Source organism: Carcharodon carcharias, chromosome 22 (assembly GCF_017639515.1).
Source record: "Carcharodon carcharias isolate sCarCar2 chromosome 22, sCarCar2.pri, whole genome shotgun sequence".
In the NCBI taxonomy this organism is placed as follows: domain Eukaryota; kingdom Metazoa; phylum Chordata; class Chondrichthyes; order Lamniformes; family Lamnidae; genus Carcharodon; species Carcharodon carcharias.
Genome location: NC_054488.1, coordinates 46,407,296 through 46,429,821, shown reverse-complemented (window position 1 = coordinate 46,429,821; position 22,526 = coordinate 46,407,296). Strand labels below are relative to the sequence as shown.

Here is a 22,526-nt window from a genome sequence, read left to right as displayed (position 1 = left end):
TTCTTTTCTACGTGTGCTTCCATATCCTTGGGTGGAGATGCAGTGAAAAGGATGAAGTAAATGTTATTTAATGGGAAGAGTGTCTTCTCTCTGTGATTGTTATGCAGGAAACAGAAGGATATGAGGTGCAAAACCTATTGTCAGTGACTCGTAGTGCCAGATAGCAGATATTTTTATTCTCCAGACACAGTCTCATTAAAAATTAAAACCCTTGCCATTCTTCAAAAAGGAAAAAAGACTTAATTTCCTCTGTTTGAATAGCTCTAGGTTCCATAGACAATAGAATAGCATTCAAACTAACTCTGATATTTAAGCTTCTCAGATGAACCAAATGCTTAGTGAAGAAATAAGCAACAGGCACAATTCTTACAATACATGGACCAGATCACAACACAGCAACAATCCATGTAACATAACAAGTGCACAAAATTACACAAAATACTCTTTTTTCTTCCTTTGAATAAAATGGATTGGTTAACGGATCTAAAAGTTAGCCAGGTCTTCAATTAATTCAGACTGTCATTTTGTGAAGGAAACTCTCCTTTGCGATCGTGACTGAAATCAGATGTTGAAGGAAAATCCAGGCAGTAAGGACTACTGCCACTTGGCTACCTGGACTGGGATTTCCCCTTGCCCCCACCCTGCCAGGCACCATGTCCTAAGAGGGCATTGGTATCCATGGAATTGGCCCATGATTCTTGGCAAGGTACTGCAGTGGTTTGCCATTGCTTTCTGCAGTATAGCTGACCAGGAAACTCTCCTGCTCTTGCCACCAGGTTTATTGGAGGGATTTACAGGCTGATAATCAACCTGTTTGGCCATGCTATGTGTGCACCTTCGCCCTGCCAGGCACCATGTCCTAAGAGGGCATTGGTATCCATGGAATTGGCCCATGATTCTTGGCAAGGTACTGCAGTGGTTTGCCATTGCTTTCTGCAGTATAGCTGACCAGGAAACTCTCCTGCTCTTGCCACCAGGTTTATTGGAGGGATTTACAGGCTGATAATCAACCTGTTTGGCCATGCTATGTGTGCACCTTCCATGGCCATCAAATCCCAAAGTGGGACTTGAACCTGGAGCTTCTGGCCCAGGGGTATGAATGCTACCATTGCGCCACAAGACCTCCTTTCCCCACCTACTGCAAGAGATTAGTGGCAGGGATGGGGCCTGATTTCTTGAAGGATTTCCCTCATGTCCACCCTGCTAAAGACTTTGGTTGCATCATTCAGCGAGAGCTTAGTGTCACCTTTGGAGCATTTCTGCTCTTTTAAGGTCCTTCAGCACCTCTTCTGGTGCTGGACTGGCAGCGGAATTTCCCGTTGGTGGGAATTTTGCTTTGAGACCATCGTGCATCAAGGATGAAGCCAGGAGAATTGGGACATTTCTAGAGGAGCGGGGGAACTCTGCTCTGAAGAGGAAAATCCCAGTACTCATGTCCTAATCCAAATCCCAATTCAATATAGAGTTCAGTATGATGCATTGGCACTGATAACAGAACTCATGCGTGTAGTTCCCTTGGTAAATTCTGATTTCCTGACTGGGCAGAGAAGAGAAACAGCAAAATAGAATGCCTACAATTGGTTCCATTCACTCCGACTGTCCCTTATCTGAGGACGTCACATAAGGACAGTATTGGTTTCAGATGTGATCAGTGTTGTGTTTTAGCCTTGGGAGATATACAGAGATGATACGTCGGTTTCTATATGTGAATGGGAGTTTATTTATAATGCTTTTAAAATGGCTGCACTCTCATGCTTACAGCCTCTTGTTTTTAGTTTAGTATCCACACCCAGGTTTGACTAACACCACACAGAACAGAGAATAGCCAACAGACACACATTATCAGCTGGATGAGACTGATTATCAAAATCACAGTTGCTCACCGGGAAAGGAAATGTCATAATCGCTGTCCTTGGGCTACCTTGGCCTGCTCGCTAACAAGTGTCTCGCGTTTCCCTTTGTGTTGTTGTACAACAGATAAGTGTTGGTACCGAGCAACCACTTGATCTGCCTGGGTCCTGATAGAGATGATGTGAGTTTGTGGTCACAATTTGGCTGTCTGATGTCAACCCAATCACCAACTTCAAACTCTGGTCTCCTTGCGCATGTTCATGTGTAAGAGTACACTTTTGCTTTCCCTTATCACTTTGCGACTTCTTCTGCTTTTGCTCTGACATGCTCATTGGATTGTGGTGACAGCTTAAGAATGGTCAGTGGCATGTGAAAGTTACGACCAGTCATATGTTCAGTGGGTGTCCTTCTGGTCAGAGTGTGTGGGGTGGATTGATATGTGCGAAGTAGGATATGAATGGATTGATCAAACATTTTCCCTCTGACGTATTAGCTCTCAGACTGTCAATAATCACCTTGATGAAGCTTCCATTGCCACCATTTGATTTCCAATTGTATCATAATGTCAGATGGTGAATTCCACAGCTTGCTAGGAACTCCATGAACTGACTGGAAACAAACTGTGGTCCATTGTCTGTTGTGATAGTCTCTGGTAAATCCCATTTTGTAAATAATACCTAAAATATCAATGACTTAAGTGGTTACGGAATTTGTTGTAGCGATTTCGGGCCATTTGCCATGTAGATCATGAACAACAAGCAATGAACGATGACTGCTAAGGACTGCTTGCATTTGTCCAAAAATATCCACTTAGAGCTACTGCCATGGTTTAGCTGGTTATGGGATCAGTTGTAGAAGTGTGAGACATGGTTTAACAGATTTTTCAGAGTGTACCAGCTACGCAGTTTCTAATGAACTCTTCTATGTGGTGATCTATTGCTGGCCACCAGACTGCTTCACAGTATCATTATTTCACCTTAGCAACACCTGGATGTCCTTCCTGGGCAAAATGCAATATACATTGCTGTAGTCCTCCTTTTGGGATAACCACTTGAGTTCTGCGTGCGGCACAGTTATCATCAAACAATGTGAGCTCATTGGGTACTCTGTAGAACAGAACCAGTTCTTCCTCCATTTTGCAAAGCCGCTCGGTTTTTAGGTACAGGCTTACTCTCTGCAGTACACCGCCTGTCGTCAATTCTGCCTCCAACTCCACTTGTGTAGCAAACTTCACGGTCATGTGTGAAATCACCATGATCACATAGTCTTTAAGGTCGTTTGTCACTTCACTATCACTAATGCTGTCTGTGATGGTAGTATAGCTAACCATGTTAGCTACTCAGTTGTATGAACCTGCGAGATACTTAACCTGAAAGTTGTGCTGATAAAGATGATCTGACCATTTGTAGATGCATAGAGGTCAATGACCTGACAGCAATGTAGTTAGTGTTTGGTGATTAGTGTGAAGAACTAACTTTCTACCATAGAGATACATGTGCCAATGTTCACAAACATAGATGCAGGCTAGTGCTTCCCATTATGCAGTAGAGTATTTTTGTTCAGTTTCCAACAACAGGGATGACGCGTAAGTGATTGGTCATTCACTTCCTTCAATGTACTATCGCATTTCCTGATGCATCTGTTGTGAATACATATCTGCGTGTGGGTTGAAATGCACAAGGATTGGCGGAGGTTCCATGATTGCCTTTTATGTGTCAAACGCTGTTTGCTGTGCAATTGTCTATTGTCATCGTGCAGCTTTGCACAGGAGCTTTTGAAAAGGTTGCTCAATTCCTACTTACTCAGGAATGGATTTGGGATAAAAGTTGATAGTGCCAAGGAACGATGCCAACTCTTTCATGTTAGGCTTTGAGATTGAGCTTTACCCCAGCTGCTGTCACTCTGTATCCTCGAAAGTCAATCTTGGATGCTGCAAATGTGCATTTGTCCTGCTTGAGCGTCAAGTTGTGCAGTTTGGGTGGAGTGAACACTGTTGATAACCACTGATGATGTTCTGCTTTGTACCTTCCATGGACAATCATCAAGTAGGTTGAGCGTCCGCTCAGTGTCTGAATGTCTGAAAAGCCTGAAGAAAAGAAATGATCTTCTGAAATGCACTGAGTGGTGAACTTAGTCCACAGGGCATTTTGTGGTACTGAAACACACCTTAATGAGTAACAAAAGCTGTAAGATATTGGCTTTGCTTTGCTAGTGGTATCTGAAGATAGCTTCATCAAATGTCGAGATTAGTGAAGACGATGGAGTCATGAAATTAAGCTGTTTGCTCTTGGATCATAGGAAGTGGATATTTGTCTGAAATGATAGCTTTATTGATCACCTTAAAGTAGACATATAGTCAAAGTTCACTATTTTTGCACCACACAATGACTGGGTTTGATATCTATGGCGATTTGCTGTGGCACGGATTGCAAACAGCAACTGTTTCAAATTTTGCAAAACTGGTAGAATTGACGTGTCAATGTGAGGCACATGACAGTTCCCCTTAATCTTCCCAAATCCAGTGAATAAGGAGGGATATTGCTGGGTATAGTCAGTTTCATCAATCAATTTAATGTGTGCCCCAGTGCGGTCTTCAGGTTTGAAGCTAAACTTATTGAACAGGTTTACCCCTTTTCAGGCTTCTGTCTTTGCCTATGAAGAAGGTGAACCTGTCTAGGTTTTTGTAACGTGCTGGAACTGTGATCATTCCCAAAATGATCGAGTTGTCATAAGCTTGAAGTGTGTCTGGCATAGAAGTGAGAGAAGGTTATGAAAAATGACAATAGTAGAGTTTGTCGCTCATTATAGATTCTTTCGCACCCACACCGATGAGGAGCGACACTGAGATGCACAACTGAGAGTTCCTTAAAATGACCTGGTGCTTTACCATTCATGAGGGTACACACAAGCCATATCTTACTCTCAGGAAGAGACTCCTCAAACAAATGACATTCTCTTCGATGACTTTTGCTGAGTAGTTTTGCTTTAAGGGCAGGATCTTCCAGTTGGCGAGCAGGGGCAGGGCCCGCTCACTGACGCGTAAAATGACACTGGATGACATCAGGCGAAACTCCCGACGTCACCCCGCGTCATTTCCATTTTAAGCCAAATCAGCTGTGCGCCCACCGACCTGTCAATGGCCTATTAGGGCCATTTAAAAGGTCCTTAACATGATTAATGGACCTGCCCGTCCAACCTTAGGGTTGGTGGGCAGGCCGGGAGCCCTGGTGGGCTTAAGAAAAAGCATGAAATCTCATCCATGGGCGGGATGAGGCTTCATGAGGGATTTTAGATATTTAGTAAATGTTTCACTAAAAGTGATGGACATGTCCCAACTCAAATGACAGTGTCTATGTTTGATATGGTGTCACATGAGGGGACATGTCAGGGAAATTTTGTTTTCGTCATTTTAACAGTGTTAAATTTGGAGCCAATCTCCCTGAGGCAGCACTTAGCCTCAGGGAGATCAGTGCGCTGCGCGTGAAAGAACACACCCTCGGCTGAGGGAACCCCCCTTTCCCACCCGCACAGGGAGTGCGTAGCGCTTCCTGGTGGACGTCACGCTTGGGTGGGCTTTTATTGGCCCAACCACGTAAAATGGTGGTGTGCCCCCAATTGGGGGCGCCAATCGGAGGCGCGTCTGCCTGCACCTGCCCGTGCCCACTCCTGCACTTCCCCCCACAACAGTTGGGGGGGGGAGCTTTTCCCTAAGTATGAGTTACACTTTTTTTCCTCAAGCTGAACAGGGTATTGTGACCCGATGAATGTCTCCACAATTTGGTACATTTTTGAAGGTATCTGACTATGATGGCCTCTATAGCATCTTTGGCCTAATGTCTATCATTCACTCAGCACACTTTTCTTTGGCCTGCAGTATTCTTTGAGAGTACTTACCATCATATCAAACATAGACATGTCTTCTGTGACCGGCTCCAATATTTGCTGGCCTTCTGCTCTGTGGCAATGTACAAGTATCGCCTTTTGTGGGCCACTGCTACATCAGGAATGTCCGTCCTCAAAAGGAGCAAGCCTTGAACTGTGCAATCCATTGATCCCATGGCATGGGTGGATCTCCCAGGGAAGAAAGGAAAGGTGCTGGAGCTGGTATATTTAAACTATTCTCCATCCTGTCACCAATTGTTGCGTTTTATGCCTCAGATATGCAGAGATGATGCACAAGTTTCTGTGATTGAACAGGAGTTTATTTACAATACTTTTAAAAGGTCTGCTCTCTCATGCTTACAATTTCTTGCTTTCTCATTTAGTTTTTCTTTCTCTCCATAACCACACCCAGTCTTTACTACCATACACACAAAACAGAGAAGAGTCCAAAGACACATAATCAAAGGCCAGACATCTGAACAATTGAATACTACAATCACCCCATTGGACAAATATCTGGTAACACCCAGCAAATGCTTGGCCTAAAGAATGGTAACTTGAGCATGTGTTACCCAGAGAGCTGGCAATGCCCATGAAATTGTTTGGCAGTAAAAGTGGGCACCATAAAGATTAGTAGAAAATTCTGACCCAAGCATAGAATTCCATCTATCTTTCCTAATAGATATCCTGATCCAACTCAAATGTGATAGATAGATTTGGTACATTATGAGATTCAACTTATTACACATTAAGCTGAAAGAACTAACTTTTATCCGTATTCTTTTCTTAGACCAATTATCGAATCCAACTATCCAAGGTCCAGAAAGAGTTAACTTAAATGACACGGAAACAATTTCCTGCATTGCAACGAGCGGAATACGTTCAATAACGTACAGTTTATATCGAGAGAAAACACTTGTCCAAACAAAGAATGTATCAACACCTAATGCAGCGAACTTCTCAGTATCATTTGACAGTGAGAGTGCTGCAGGGGCATACAAATGCAAAGCTGAAAGTGATGATGCCACCCAAGCAAAATACAGTGACATGATCAACATTATAGTTTTAGGTACCATGAAATTTAACTGTGTTGAATCCATCCTGTGGAGGAGGGAAAAGGGGAAGTGGTATTTAGTATTCTAACTGAAGGTTAATTTTCCCAAATATTATGTCAATTTCAAACGGTAAATATTTCATTGAGCAAATCTTTCTGAATCGCAACTGGCCAAAAACCCGCCTCAAACAATCTAAAACCTGAAACAAGTTAGCGTCTAGATGACTCAGCAAGGAAGTGAACTCTGCACCAAATCTCCCCTGCCTGGAAACAGGGTAACTACCCCTCCCAATTTCTTCCCCTTTCCCATTGCTGCCCGGCACATTGCTCACAACAGCATTGCCCTTCCTTAACCTTTGCTCAGACCAGTCATGACTGAAATAAACTGGTCTAGATAAATAACTGCACGAATGTGAATGTGTGACTCTCCCCACGTCTGTTTTATGCCTCTTATTATTTTGAATTCGCTTTGGAATTTGATGCTTGTACCCTGCCAAAGGTTGCCTATTATTTTGAATTCGCTTTGGAATTTGATGCTTGTACCCTGCCAAAGGTTGCCTGATTTTTGGGAGATTCACAAGACCTTTAATCTCAGAGTTTTATGATTGCACTCACATTGCCACAGTTCAGTTTCATATTTTAAGTAGAACTTGTGTTTGAATAGCTCTGTGCAGTGACAAACAAATATCGTACTCAAAATCTTGAATTGAATTTCTTTTAAGTTGGGTATCCTGCACCAGATACAGTAATTTATATTCTAGAAAATAATTGATTTTATACACTCAATATGCCAGGGTCCATATAGAATAAGTGAGGGGTGCAAGGATTGTTGTCGATGAAATGTTGCCATATCTGATGAGTACAAAGTATGCACATTTATTGAAAGTAGTGATTTATTTCCTTTCTACTCGCTCTATAAATGGTGATACAATGGGAGGCAAAGATCAGAAAGTCACCAAAAATATGTAACAAAAACAGAGTGCTCAAATAATATTTATTTCAGGCACAACGTTTCATTAGGACTAATCATAACTCAAAAGTTAATCTTTCTGGCATTTCAATTTCAGATTTAGCCTTCCCTTTTACCACAGAGAATCAGGGCCAAATTATCATCGAGTTGGAGAACTACCCAACCTGGCAGGCCCATCTCCTTAAAAAGGGCACCGCCCACCATATTTTCATCTGGGGAGGCAGGGTGGCATGGAGTTGGGCCCACTGCCATGGAGGTACTTCAGAGGCGACCATAGAGGCATGCAAGTGCTGAGGCGAGCTGGTTAGAAGGCCCACCTTGGTTCTCTGATACTTTGGCCTGGTTGTATTAAAGATTGTTAGGCCCTCTAGCCCTCATCCCTCACACCATTCACCCCCTCCCCACCCCCAACACACCCCCATGCTCCCTCATATCCCCTAGGACCCCTCCATGCCCACTCCATGAACCCCTCATACCGTCATATTCCTTATGCTCCTTCCATGCTCCCTCATATCCTCCATTTTATCCCATAATGCCCCATCATATCCTCAACCCCCCTCCATGCCTTCTCATATCTCCCATGCCCCCTCCATATACCCCATGTATCCTCCACAGTCATTCATCCAGTATCCACTATGGGCAAGCCTCAGGCATGTGGAGATGAAAAAAATTAAACTTATAATGAGACTCAAACATGCTATATACTGAAAAATCTCTCTTTCATTAAAAAAATTCAAAAGATATAAATCTTCTCAGGTGATCAATCTGTTGTAAAAACAAGCAGACATTTATTTCACTAACCACATCAAAGACAGCTAATGCTTTAATAACATCTTAAAGCTGTCAATCAAAATGTCTATATAGCTCCTGGTGAGATAAGTAGTTCTGGACCTTTTGAAAATCAGCCAAACATTCATAATGGGCTCAACTATAATAACGAACTTGGGAAAAGTAAACAATGGAGTCCATTGAAATTGCAAAAACAGATGTTTAATTTTTTTTTATATAGGCTACACAGATGGCCTGTCAATCAATGCACCCCAGCAGCGGATGTCTTTTTTTACTCTAAGAGAAAGCTGCAGCCTGTTTTTTGTTTTCAATTTTAAAGGGCTGGAGATTTAAAACATTTCGGACCATGTCAATTAAACCTTAGACCTTAAATCCACCAGTCACAAGCGTTTACACCTTTTCCATAATAATTGTGGTCCCCACATTGCAGGATAAGGATGCTGGAACTGTGAAAATAGGATCTGTTTGAACTCGCACTAATTTCAAATGGCGCAGCACACTCATGTTTCCCATGATTCATGCCCCGTCCCATTCCTCCTGCCAACAGGAATGGGATATGCGAGAAAAAGGGACAGGACTTCTGCATCTGGGTCCCGGCCGCCATTTTTAAAAGCCCGTCAAGGCCTTTGGACTCGGCGAAAATCTGCACCTCTGTGTTTATTTGTTTACAAAGAATTACTGCCCGCTTGAAAGCCAGTGCTACCTGAGTTGTAACTTCCTCCAGCTGAACACTGGAGAGACTGAAACCAATGATTTCATCCTGCTACCTGACCACCACCTCAGGCTGAACAAAGCTGTTCGTAACTTGTGCGTCCTGTTTGGCCCTGGTCTGTTTCCAACCTTTTGTTCTCTCCATCACAGAGGCTGCCTATTCTATTGCTGTTACTTCACCCGCATCCATGCCTTTGTTACCACCGGACTCAAATATTCCACATCTGCACTGGCTGACCCTCCCATCCTGCACCCTTTGCAAACCAAAACTCTGCTGCTCATATTCAATCCCACATCAAGTCTTGTTTGCCTGTCAGCCTTATCATTCATTGCCTACACAGAATCCCCACTAAGCTTCATAATTAAACCATAAGACCATAAGACATAGGAGCAGAAATTAGGCCATTCGGCCCATCAAGACTGCTCCGCCATTCAATCATGGCTGATAAGTTTCTCAACCCCATTCTTCCGCCTTCTCCCTGTAACCTTTTGTGCTCCTTAACAATCAAGAGCCTATCTATCTTGGTCTTAAATACAATGACCTGGCCTCCACAGCCTTCTGTGGCAATGAATTCCATAGATTCACCACTCTCTGGCTAAAGAAATTTCTCCTCATCTCTGTTCTAAAAGGTTTTCCCTTTACTCTGAGTCTATGCCCTCGGGTCCTAGTCTCCCCTACCAATGGAAACATCTTCCCCACGTCCATTCTATCCAAGCCTTTCAGTATTCTGTAAGTTTCAATCAGATCCCCCCTCATCCTTCTAAACTCCATCGAGTATAGACCCAGAGTCCTCAAACATTCCTCATATGTTAAGCCTTTCATTCCTGGGGTCATTCTCGTGAACCTCCTCTGGACCCTCTCCAGGGCCAGGTCATCCTTCCTGAGATCCGGGGCCCAAAGTTGCTCACGATATTCTAAATGTGGTCTGACCAGATCCTTATAAAGCCTCAGCAGCACATCCCTGCTTTTACATTCTAGTCCTCTCAAAATAAATGCCAACATTGCATTTGCCTTCCTAACTACCGACTCAACCTGCACGTTAACCTTAAGAGAATCCTGGACTAGGAATCCCAAGTCCCTTTGCACTCCAGATTTCTGAATTCTCTCCCCATTTAGAAAATAGTCTCTGCGTCTATTCTTCCTACCAAAGTGCATGACCTCACACTTGCCCACGTTATATTTCATCTGCCACTTCTTTGCCCATTCTCCTAACCTGTCCAAATCCTTCTGCAGCCTCCCTGCCTCCTCAATACTACCTGTCCCTCCACCTATCTTTGTATCATCTACAAACTTAGCCAGGATGCCCTCAGTTCCTTCATCTAGATCATTAATGTATAAAGTGAAAAGTTGTGGTCCCAACACTGACCCCTGCGGAACTCCACTAGTCACCGGCCGCCACCATGAGAAGGACCCCCTTATCCCCACTCTCTGCCTCCTGCCAGACAGCCAATCTTCTATCCATACTAGTACCTTGCCTCTAACACCATGGGCTCTTATCTTACCTAGCAGCCTCCTGTGCGGCACCTTGTCAAAGGCCTTCTGAAAGTCCAAGTAGATAACATCTATTTGCTCTCCTTTGTCTAATCTACTCGTTACCTCCTCAAAGAATTCTAACAGATTTGTCAGGCATGACCTCCCCTTGATGAAACAATGCTGACTTTGCCCTATTTTATCATGCACTTCCAAGTATTCTGAAATCTCATCCTTAATAATGGACTCTAAAATCCTACCAATGACTGAGGTCAGGCTAATCGGCCTGTAATTTCCTGTCTCTTGCCTCACTCCCTTCTTAAATAGGGGGGTTACATTAACAATTTTCCAGTCCTCTGGGACCCTCCCTGACTCCAGTGATTCCTGAAAGATCACCACTAACGCCTCCACTATCTCTTCAGCTATCTCCTTCAGAGCTCTGGGGTGTAATCCATCTGGTCCAGGTGATTTATCCACCTTCAGACCTTTCAGTTTTCCTAGCACCTTCTCCTTGGTAATGGCCACCATACTCACTTCTGCCCCACCGCCCCCCCCGACTCTCTTGAACTTTGGGGATGTTACTCGTGTCTTCCACCGTGAAGACTAACGCAAAATATCTATTCAGTTCCTCCGCCATCTCTTTGTTCCCCACTACTACTTCTCCAGCGTCATTTTCCAGCAGCCCAATGTCCACTTTTGCCTCTCTCTTACCCTTTATGTATCTAAAAAAACTCTTGCAATCTTCTTTTACATTACTGGCTAGTTTACCCTCATATTTAATCTTCTCCCTCCTTATTTCTTTTGTAGTTGTCCTCTGTTGGTCTTTGTAGGCTTCCCAATCCCATGGTTTCCCACTGCTCTTCGCCGCATTGTATGCTTTCTCTTTAGCTTTTATGCTGTCCCTGACTTCCCTTGTCAGCAATGCTGGCCTCGTCCTCCCTTTAGTATGCTTCTTCTTCCTAGGGATGAATTTTTGCTGTGTCTCCCAAATTACTCCCAGAAACTCCTGCCATTGCTGTTCCACTATCTTTCCTGCTAGGTTCATCTCCCAGTCAATTCTGGCCAGCTCCTCCCTCATGCCTCTGTAGTTGCCTTTATTCAGCTGTAATATCGTTACATCTGATTCCAGCTTTTTCCTCTCAAATTGCAGGGTAAATTCTATCATATTATGGTCACTTCCTCCTAATGGTTCCTTCACCTTAAGCTCCCTTATCAAATCTGCCTCATTACACATCACTAAATCTAGAATTGCCTGTTCCCTAGTGGGCTCCACCACAAGCTGCTCCAAAAAGCCATCTCGTAGACATTCCACAAATTCCTTTTCTTGGGATCCACTACCAACCTGATTTTCCCAGTCTCCCTGTATATTGAAATCCCCCATGATCACTGTAACCTTGCCTTTCTTACACACCTTTTCTATCTCCTGGTGTATCTTGTGCCCCACATCTTGACTACTGTTCGGAGGCCTGTACATAACTCCCATTATGGTTTTTTTAACTTTTGCAGTTCCTGAACTCTACCCACACAGATTCTATATCATCTGACCCTATGTCATTTCTTGCTATCGATTTAATTTCATTTCTTACTAACAAAGCAACCGCACCCCCTCTGCCAACCTGCCTATCTTTTCGATAGGATGTATATCCTTGGATATTTAGCTCCCAGCCCTGATCCCTTGAAGCCATGTCTCCGTGATGCCCACCACATCATACCTGCCAATTTCAATCTGCGCCACAAGCTCATTTACCTTATTTCGTATACTGCGTGTATTCAGATACAACACCTTCAGTCCTGTATTTCCCGTCCCCTTTCTCATTGTCGTCCCTTTATCTGATGTGCTTGAAGTTAGATTCCTAGCCCTTTCCAAACACTTTGTCCTATTTTGTGTTCTGGAGACTTTAATAGCCTCTCCTGGGCTCTCCTTTCTTTTCAGTTTTTTCATAATTTTCCATGAAGTTGAATCCACCCACCCCACCAGCCACCCCCCGCCCCCGCCACCAACACCCCCCAACCCCCCCCAACACCCCCCACCACCACCAACCCCCTGCCACAACATGCTAACCTGCTGCTTTGTTTCTCATTCGTCATACTTCTTGGAGTTTTACCCTTCCCTCCCCCCCCACTTTTTATAATTAAGATTCCCATTCTTGTGTTTAAACTCACCCCTGTCTCTGTAACCTCCCCCAGCCCTGCATAACGCTCCTTGAGATCACTGTTTGCCTAACTTTAGTCTCTTGTGCATCCCCTCATTCCATCACCCCAACACTGACAACTACACTCTCACCTACCTAGACTGCATTCTCTGGAATCCTCTTCCTAAACCGTACTATCCTTTGACCTTTCTTTCCTCCTTTAAGAGTCTCCTTAAAGCCCATTCAGTTGACATCCAGTGCTTCTTTAGCACTGTCACCCCTCCTAATTTTTCCTTGTTTTACTCAATGTCTGTTTTTTCCTTCACACTTTGGGAAGTGCCCTCAGACATTTCTCTATGTTAAAGGTGCCTCACAAACACATGCAGTAGGTGTTGTAGTCCCTAAATGGCAGGGAGCATATCCAAATCATCTTCATGGCCTCCTTTCTAATGATGACTGCTTTTGAATAAGGACTTCCATATGTAAGGACATTAAACTAACAATTTATTCTTTATATTTATTTTTAGCTCCAGTACTAGGAATTATGCTAAATTCAATACCTGATCCACCAGTTCTAAAAGTACAGAGCAAACTGATTCTGAGCTGCTTTGTAAAACAAGGTTCTAATGTGACCTATCAATGGTACTTTAATAACCAGAAGATATTGCCATCTCCTTCAATCACAATAAACCAATCCAATCTGGTTATTGATCATGTGAATCTGGATAATGCTGGTAGCTACCAATGTGAAGCAAGCAATCAATTCAATATGAAAATATTCAGATTAATCAGCAATTCTGCAGAAGTAACCATTAAAGGTAAGTGTTTTCTATATTCTATTCTTCACTTATTTTCTGATAACACAAACAGAAATTTGCACCTTTGAGGAACAAAATATAAATTGCCCCCCTGGGGCTCAGTGGGTAAATGCTCTGGTGAGAAATGAAAGGAGGTATTGATAAATATTGATAAACGTGGAAGGATTAAGGGTGAAAGCATAATACTGCAGGTGCTGGAGATCTGCAATAAAAACAAAGAGTGCTGGAAAATCCAGCTGGTCTGGCAGCATCTGTGGAGAGAGAACCAGAGTTAACGTTTCGAGTCCAATGTGACTTTTCTTCAGAACCAATTCTGCAGAAGAGCCATATGGACTTGAATCTTTAACTCTGTATCTCTCTCCACAGATGCTGCCAGACCTGTTGGATTTTCCAGCACTCTTTGTTTTTATTAAGGACAAAAGGCGGATGCTTCAAAGGTAAGAAGTTATGGATTGAAAAAATTTATGAAAAGAGTACCTTCAGTAGATTTTAACTTCCAGTGTTGGTGGAAGATTGACTGTTCATTAAACACCCTGCCTGATTTCTATTGAAATCAATAGAAAGGGAAATAATGCAGGCTATATAACACAGAGCTGACCCACTACTGCAGCGAGGTGAAAGTTACAATTTTTGCTAGCCTTTTGGAGCTACCTTATTCTTACAACATGTAAACTGTGATCCTTCATCCTAATGATTAGTGAACCACCACAATAATTTGTGTGTGAGGCCAAAAAAATCACTGTGCACAAACAGCTTTTCAAAAGCAAAATACTGTGGAAAATGCTGGAAATCTGGAATAAAGTAGAGAAAATGCTGGAAATACTCAACAAGTCAGGCAGCATCTGTGGAGAGGGAAACAGTTAGGTCAATTTCAGGTCAATTATCTTTCATCAGCCCTGTTCTCTTTAGATAATTATCTGTCTTGATACAAATTGTGTTGAATTTTTCCACTCATTGACCCAGGTACAATTATAATACAAAAGTTTTTTGACTGCATTGGAAGGTAGGTGATCCTCTATCCCCTCCTGATTATTATAATGAATTCTGATGTGATGGAGGCACAGCCACACATTTTTTTGTTGGGTCCTGCTGGAATCATTCCAGTTGTGAAAATGTCGGCCATGGTTTATGACACCAATAGAAGCGTTCACTGCACTAAGGTCTTGGCACTGTTACGGCCTGGTTCATTTACAACTTGAGTGAGCTGTATTTTTAAAAGGAAGTTAAAACTGTCATTCTAGAGTGTTATTTATGTTCTTCATTTTGTTGTTTAAGTTCCAGCATCCAATCCTGAGATCTCTGCAAAAATAACCTATGTGGCCAAGGATCAAGTGTTCGCAAGTATTTCCTGTTTATCTCATGAAGGAACCTTGCCAATCATATACACATTGTATAGAAACACAAGACTTATAGGGAATTACACCGCACAGATTCGGAGAGAAGGTGAATTAATTGTGCAAGTAGAAAGCACTGACAAACTGGGCACCTTCAAATGTAAGGCTGAGAATGGATTTGTATCAAAGTACAGCAATGGACTGGTTATAGGTATGGACAAAATCAATGTTATAATCTAATTTATTTCTGTTATTTCTTATTTAGTTGCCCAGTTATTTTGAAAGGGGATCCTCATTGAATATGCGTTTTACTGAAAATAATTGCTAATCTAGAAACAGTGACATAGTCCAAAGAAGCTTACAGCTTAAATAGCTTATAACATGCCAAAACAAGTAATTACACTGAAAGTGCAGTGGGACACATGTGTGTATTTTAAGCTGTAGATGTGCAACATGCCTTCACTTGTAATGGAGGGAAGAAAGAAAACAGTGGACCCAAAAAATTGCTTCTGATTGCTCTCTTCTTACTTTACAAAGTGCCACCAACAGCTTCTCTTTCCCTCCAAAGCTCTTCTATTGTTTCTGCCTTTATCCATCCTCCCTCCAATGCTGCTCTTACCCAAATCTTATCTGCTGCTTTAAGGAGTGAATGCTGCTACTAATACTGTTATTCCCACCATCATTTCCCCCAACAGGACAAGGCTCCAGTCCTAGAATACCACAGTGAAAAATGTGGCATGGAGCATAAGAAATAGGAGCAGAAGTAGACCACACATCCCCTTGAGCCTACTCCAACATTCAATACAATCATGGCTGATCATCTGCCTCAAAGTTACTGTCCTGTCTACTCCCCATAAACCTTGATTCTCTGAGACACCAAAAATCTCTCTAACTCAGCCTTAAATATAATCTGATGGAGCATCCACAGCTCCCTGGGAATAGAAAATTCCAAAGTTTCACAATCCTCTGCATGAAGAAATTTCTCCACATCTCAGTCCTAAATAATTTACCCCTTATCCTGAGACTGTGTCTCCCAAAGTGACCTAGTTTCTGCAGCCAAGGGAAACCATCTCTTGGTGTCTACCCTGTCAAACCCCTTCAGAATTTTTTATGTTGCAATGAAGTCACCTCTTATCCTTCCAAACTCCAGATATTATAAGCCCAATTTACTCAGCCTCTCATCATAAGACAACCTTTGCATTCCAGTAACCAATCTAGTGAATCTTTGCTGTACCGCCTCTAATGCAGGTATATCTTTCCTTAGATGTAGAGACCAAAGCGGCGCACAGTACTCCAGCATGGTCTCACCAAATCCCAATGTAAATGTAGCAAGTGTTCCTTATTTTTGTACTCCAATCCCCTTGCAATAAAGATTAAATTAAATAAAGTCAAATACTTCCCTATTTACAGAGAGGGTGGGGTGTGGTGGAAAATCAAAGGGTGGCTATTCACACATATCTCAGTCATTTGCTAAAGAGTGCTACTGACAGTTGCTGTCTAAACCAGAACAAAATATTTGGATGTGGAGGTCTTCCTAGAAAAATCTTAAGTTGCATTCATGGCTACAAAGATACATGATACCATGGGTAGCAAAATTATTGTTTTTGCTATGAAGCCCCCGTAATGTCAGTTCTAATTTGTTTAATATACAGATTTTTTTTTACATGATGAATACAATTTTGTTGGTCATGCAACAATCAGAGATTTCTTTTCTGAATTTCTTTTTAGATTTGACTGTTGAATTGACCTCAAATCCAGATCCCCTGATTCCGGGCAACCAGTTCACACTTAATTGCAATATAACTTATGAATACACTGGACTCTACACCTGGCACTTTGTGCACCCAGGAAAGAATACAACCAGTAAGACAAATAAGAATCAATTAAATGGCATTGCAGTAGATACTGGAAGATATTGCTGTTCAGTTAATGGACATTTTAGCAACTGGATTGAAGTACCAGGTCAAGGTAAAGTGCTTTTGTGGTGTTATCATCAACGATATAATCAGCGTTTCTTCTATCGGAAAGATTTACCTCGGATTTATATTAGTAAAAGCAAGGGATAATGATGTTGTGAAACTAAATATTTTCCTATTTATCATTATCAGCTATTTGCCAGTCAGATATGGCAATTCAGAAAGTATAGACATTTCCTAGTACATACCTCAGCCTCAAAGCACTATGAGCGAGATTGTCAATTCTGAACCAAATTTGTGTAAATTGTGCACCTGACTTAAGCCGGGCGCTATGTATGTGATAGGACCCAAATTTGCATACTAAAAGCCTTACCCGGACAGGGACCCTGACCATCCTGTGGTGGGGCCTTGGGTAAAGGAGGAAACAGCAGGGTAAACCATACCCTTACTAGTCTATAATCTTTCCTGCTTGATTTTTCTTCATTCACTGTGAGCAACAGGAAAACCTGCCCTTTGCTGCTTCAACGTTCCTTAACAGAACATTAATTTGCTTAAGGTATCAGGCAAAGTAATTGCATTTAAATATATTAAGGGTACATATGCTAATATTGCAAAGTGTAGCTTCAAGGCCATCGAGACAAAACAACAGAATTATCGTGAGTTTATTAATTTCAGTGGAATAAGGTACATATTACCTTTTATGCAACAGGAAAAGTAATAATCATTATCGTTCTACTTTTCCAGGTTCCAGTTTCCAACCTGTGACAATTGCTGTCAGTTTAGCAGCCATTATTCTGCTGATTTTGGCTCTCGGATTGATTTGTTATTGCATTGCACATAAAGGTACATAATAAGAAGTAAAATGTTGACTGATTTTAATTACCATTAATTTTAATCCCACTCAAAAGGATAGATAAGGTTAGCTATAACCTGAATTTTATTTTCATTTTTTTTATGAATGATCAGTACCTTCAGAACAAGCAAGGTTGATGAAAGGTTACTTGGACCATCAAGTTCATCTCTCTGGAACTCAGTTTCTTCTAGCTCAGCATTCACGCCCCTTAAAAATACTTTTGTCTGTTTTAAATGTTCTTCTCACTGACCTGAGTTTATGTTTTCTGGCCCAGCTAACCTGCTCTTACAACATAATAACCAAATGGTAGTTACTAAAGCCAGAGTTTTTTTTTTACACAGTGACATGGGACTAGATTGAGTTCATGAAGCTCAGAACTAGGGTCCTTAGAAAATAATTATTATAGATGAATGAATGCTTATTTTTGTTTTGAGCCAGAGATTCTGACATTAGTAAGCATTTTATGAATATTGAGTTTTCCCCTCCAGCTCATACATTTGTACTTACTTTCTATAAAACTGATATTATATTAAAAAACCCATGTGCAGAACGTTATTTAGATATACACGAAACAAATTAAAATGCTAATCTCATAATATTTTAATTTCATGTTGTTGACCCAAATAAAAGCAGTGCAGCCACTCTCTCCCAATCAGAATGTATGGATCTGAATTCCAGCACTGTCTGCCACTTGAATCTGCTGCCCTTTGTTTCCTCATTATGGCTGTTAGTGGAGAGGAAGTCATAAATGAGGTAGCTCACCTCAGTAAGGGGAAAATCTGACACTGACTTGCACTGTTCGAGCTGCACCTCCCAAAGGACGCCTCCTGGAGTCCCAGTAACAGTGATCACAAAGACGTCAGTAGCTCAGTGTTGACCCACCTTTCCTCAGAGCTGAAACAGGAATTATGGTGCCAAACAGGCTCCAAGTAAAGAATATAGGGAGGTGAGAGGAAAATAAGTATTAAAAAAAGAGACCATTATTATTATTTGGTGTGTGAGCTGAAAAGCTGTTTATTTTTGCAGTCATTGTTTAGGCCTTGATATGCAGTGTTCCCTGCAGTCAGAATTCCATACAGGCTGATCCACTTCCTGAAGAATAGAGTGTGTCTGGCTTCTTCAGTTGGAATACTGGAAGTATGGACAAAAATTTCTGGCAAGCTCTCCCCTTCCAGTCTGGGTTAACTGATATACCCAAGAAAATGCTTGTAATTGAAAATTCTGGTCTTTCTTTACACACTTGTAGTATACTGACATTGGAAGAATACACTTAGGTATGAACAGAAGAATTTGCATATGCACTGAAGCATTTACAAAATGTCATTTCAAGTGTTTCCACTGAAAAGAAAAAGCAACAAATCCACTTAATGCGGTATTGGTCTTCTACTTATTCCAATAAAATTGTTCTTCATTAATGTCATTTACCATAGCTAAGTTGGTTGAGAAACTGGAAGGAAGGAATAGAGTCTTAAAACTTGTGTTCTGCATCCTCTGAATCTGTGCTCTCGAATCCCACAGCTCTTCCACCTCATTGAGATTACTTCCATTAAGTATACAAGTATCATTTATTGCTTAGCAATTTTCTTTGGTCTTCAGATGTAAAACAAGTACAGTAAGATCCAATTTCAGGGAAGAGTGTTTTGCTTCTCAAGAAAGCCTGAAAGGCATCCCACCTGAAATTGGGTTGCAACTAAAATAGATGCTGGGTTTTTGCACAGGTAAGCCAGGAACCTAACACCTGGTTTACACCTCCATCCTGAAATTTGCTCCACAATGTTTGGAATAGGTGTGAGCAGTGGCTGCCAATTTTAAGTTTATAAATACGAAATATTATGAAACTTACTTGTGGACCAAGAACAGATTAAGGACCAGTATATTAAACACCTCTATTGTGACCACAGGTGTGATCTTGAGCTCCCCGTGACTCACCACTTTAAGCTGCTTTCCCACTCTGCCTTCCCCGTCTTTGATCTTCTACACCCTTCTAGTGAAACTCTAAACAAATTTCCAGAACAGTATTTGTTCTGAACATTGACTTTATTAACTTCAAACTAAGCACATCCTCCATTTTGCAGCATTTCAGTTTTAATTTCAGATCCACATGTGCAGGAATTCTCATTTTGTAAAATTTTCCACTATTTCTCAACAATAAAAATGATAATGCTTCACAGGAGCAATCGAGGATTTATAAATTTAGACAAATACTAAACTTAAAGAAATGTAATATATTTGGGTTTATTGTGTGAAAATTATGATTTCTTTTGACTATTTTTTTTAAGAGATGCTCCCCTTAAAAATACATTTGAAATAGTTATGGTTGTAAACGGTGTTTTGTCAAAGATCTTTTCTTTAAAAAAAGCTCTTTTAGTCCACAGATTCAATGTTGCCTAAGCATATGGACATGTCAGTCAGCAAGCTTCCACTTAGTTATCATCGATTGCAAGACAATTTTATCCAAGAAACTCCACACAACCATCATGATCAATGCCTCATTGATATTGCCAGAAGTGTGAGTTCTGTTGGAGCATTCGCTGGTCTTTGATAAATCTCTCCTTCCTCAAAGACTGACCAATCTGCTATTTCATGTTTTATCAAAGAAGCCTGGTTGAAAACCCACTGAAGTCAAACCCAAGACTGGAATGTGAGATCACAAAATAATAGACTGGAATCCTAATCCTGCATCACTAAAGCTGCTAGGCCACCCTAAATTGTTTAAGAAAATTGAATTAATATTTCAGAATAGTATAGTTGTATTTTAAGTTTTCACATATGTTGTATTCCCAACGGCAGCTGTAAGGGAATGCTTTAGATCTGACCAGCGTTCATTTCCTGCTGTGTCTCCACAGTTACATATTCAGAAGGAACACAAGGTGTGGTCCTGCGCTTAGTTTACTTTGCAACATTTATACACAATTTCTTTGTTTCATAAGAAACAATTATGCTTAGTTAGTGAAATTATAAGCCCTGTGAAAACAAATTAGTCCACTTAACCCCAACTCTCCAATTTTATTTGCAAAATGCGTATGGTGGTAGGACTTCTTTAAACCAATTCCTTAACTTTGAGTAAAACACAAATGGTTCAACTGAGCTGCAGAGAAAGTAGGCAAAGATCACAAGGGCAAAATAAGGAATGAAGGTTTGGGGAAGAAGGAACATAATGAGGAAAATGTGCTGAAGAAACACACCAGACTAGTAAACCATTTAATTTTGCCTGTTTTATATTGAAAATTTTATATTGAAATATTTTGACCAAAGTATTTCTGGCATAGGCATGATGGAACAAATGGCTTTCTTCTCTGTCGTATCATTCTATGTTTTCATGATTTAGAAATTAACATATATTTCATTCAATCTTGAATAACAAAAATTTAGTAAAGCAAAGAGCATTGTGAATATCTGAGCTTGTTTACATACTCAAAAATCTTGCATACCCATAGGGATAAATGTTGGGGTTCATTCCATTTTTGGATTTACATTTAAGTTTAGTTTTAGCTGGGCCTTCAGAGGTAAATAATAAGATGATAGTATCTGAATCAAAATGGGTTATTTCCTACCTATGTTTAACATGTTTTCTTCTATTTTGGTTTAGAACTGTTATCATTGTTGATCTTCATGCTTTTTAGCTGAAGTTTCAGAAGTTGTGCGATTGTCATTTGGATATACACTCAGTGCTGTGACATTTCTTTTTGTCTTCTCCATACTAGACGGTTGAGAAGCAGGTAGATGCATGTCTGCCAGGAAAATCACTTGTTGCCCATCTGAACTGAACAACCCATGCAAAAGATGGTACGAATGCAGCTCTATTCCACTTGTGCAGGCATTAGATGGCGAGGGAACAGTTATCTGCCATTAAACCCATTTAGCCATTTATGATCAAATGTTTTGTTACAAAAGCTGGCTATACTTTTTTATAGCGAAGGCCTTACCTTTGATGCTATGGCTCCAGCCACAGATGGAAGTTGCCCGCCTACTCATTGCTATGGTGGTGTAAAACAGTATAACTGCATAAAACGTACACAAGTGTTTAAGCAGGATGAACTGTTCTATAGCTTTCAGGGTAGACCTTGTAGAACTCTGCCGTATAAAAGGATAGTAAATTACCTTGTCAAGATTAGATCAAAGGTATTTTGATATTGGATTGTACATAATTAATTTCAGCTTATTCACTTTCTGTATGTGTGATACTGTGTTTATAAAGGCCACATATTATCCATTAATAGAAGGTTTCAGATGGATAGGACAAGAGCTTAGGTTAGGCTAAAATGCTATCATGGTGATTGTCATTCACTTGAGAAACCATCAGAATTATGGAATTATTTCACTATCTTTGAAATAAACATATCTACGAAGTTCTATCCAAAAATATATATATATATCAGCAATTGGCAATTACACAAATAAGCATTTCAAACTTGTAACATAGAAATTTTGTACAATACCGCCCCTTTGTTAGGATGTGGTTTTCAACTTATACATAAGTCTCTTTTCATCTATTCTTTCTTTATTGAACCATAAACGTTGTACCTCAAAGTATAGACATCCGTGTATGTGTACAATTTATTTTATTCAAATGCATATTAGATAAGAGGTAATTTATAAATATGGAGCATTATATAAAGTAGCTATACTCTCAATGTCAACTCTTGTATTATCTGTAAGTTGAGCTTTATTCACAACTCAACAGCGAAGCCAGAAATTGAAATCAGAGAAGCTGTTTTGGTGATGGGGTCACAATGTTCACATGC

General features: G+C 40.9%; 1 protein-coding gene across 4 annotated transcripts in view; it reads left to right on the top strand.

The window, feature by feature from the left end:
* Positions 1-22,316, top strand: part of LOC121293553 (Fc receptor-like protein 5) — a 28,400-nt gene extending 6,084 nt beyond the window's left edge. The window contains exons 3-9 of one of the 4 annotated variants that reach the window (XR_005946558.1): positions 6,524-6,802; positions 13,388-13,678; positions 14,954-15,223; positions 16,741-16,980; positions 17,673-17,771; positions 20,150-20,290; positions 21,486-22,316. Coding sequence is in view for 2 of the 4 variants with exons in the window: in XM_041216579.1 (XP_041072513.1) it covers positions 6,524-6,802; positions 13,388-13,678; positions 14,954-15,223; positions 16,741-16,980; positions 17,673-17,771; positions 20,150-20,172 (1,202 nt within the window). In the remaining 2 variants the exon portion in view is untranslated. Of the gene's footprint in view, positions 1-6,523; positions 6,803-13,387; positions 13,679-14,953; positions 15,224-16,740; positions 16,981-17,672; positions 17,772-20,149 lie in introns of all 4 variants that reach the window. The other 3 variants (XR_005946557.1, XM_041216581.1, XM_041216579.1) reach the window with 3 other exon arrangements.
* Positions 22,317-22,526: the final 210 nt, after the last annotated feature.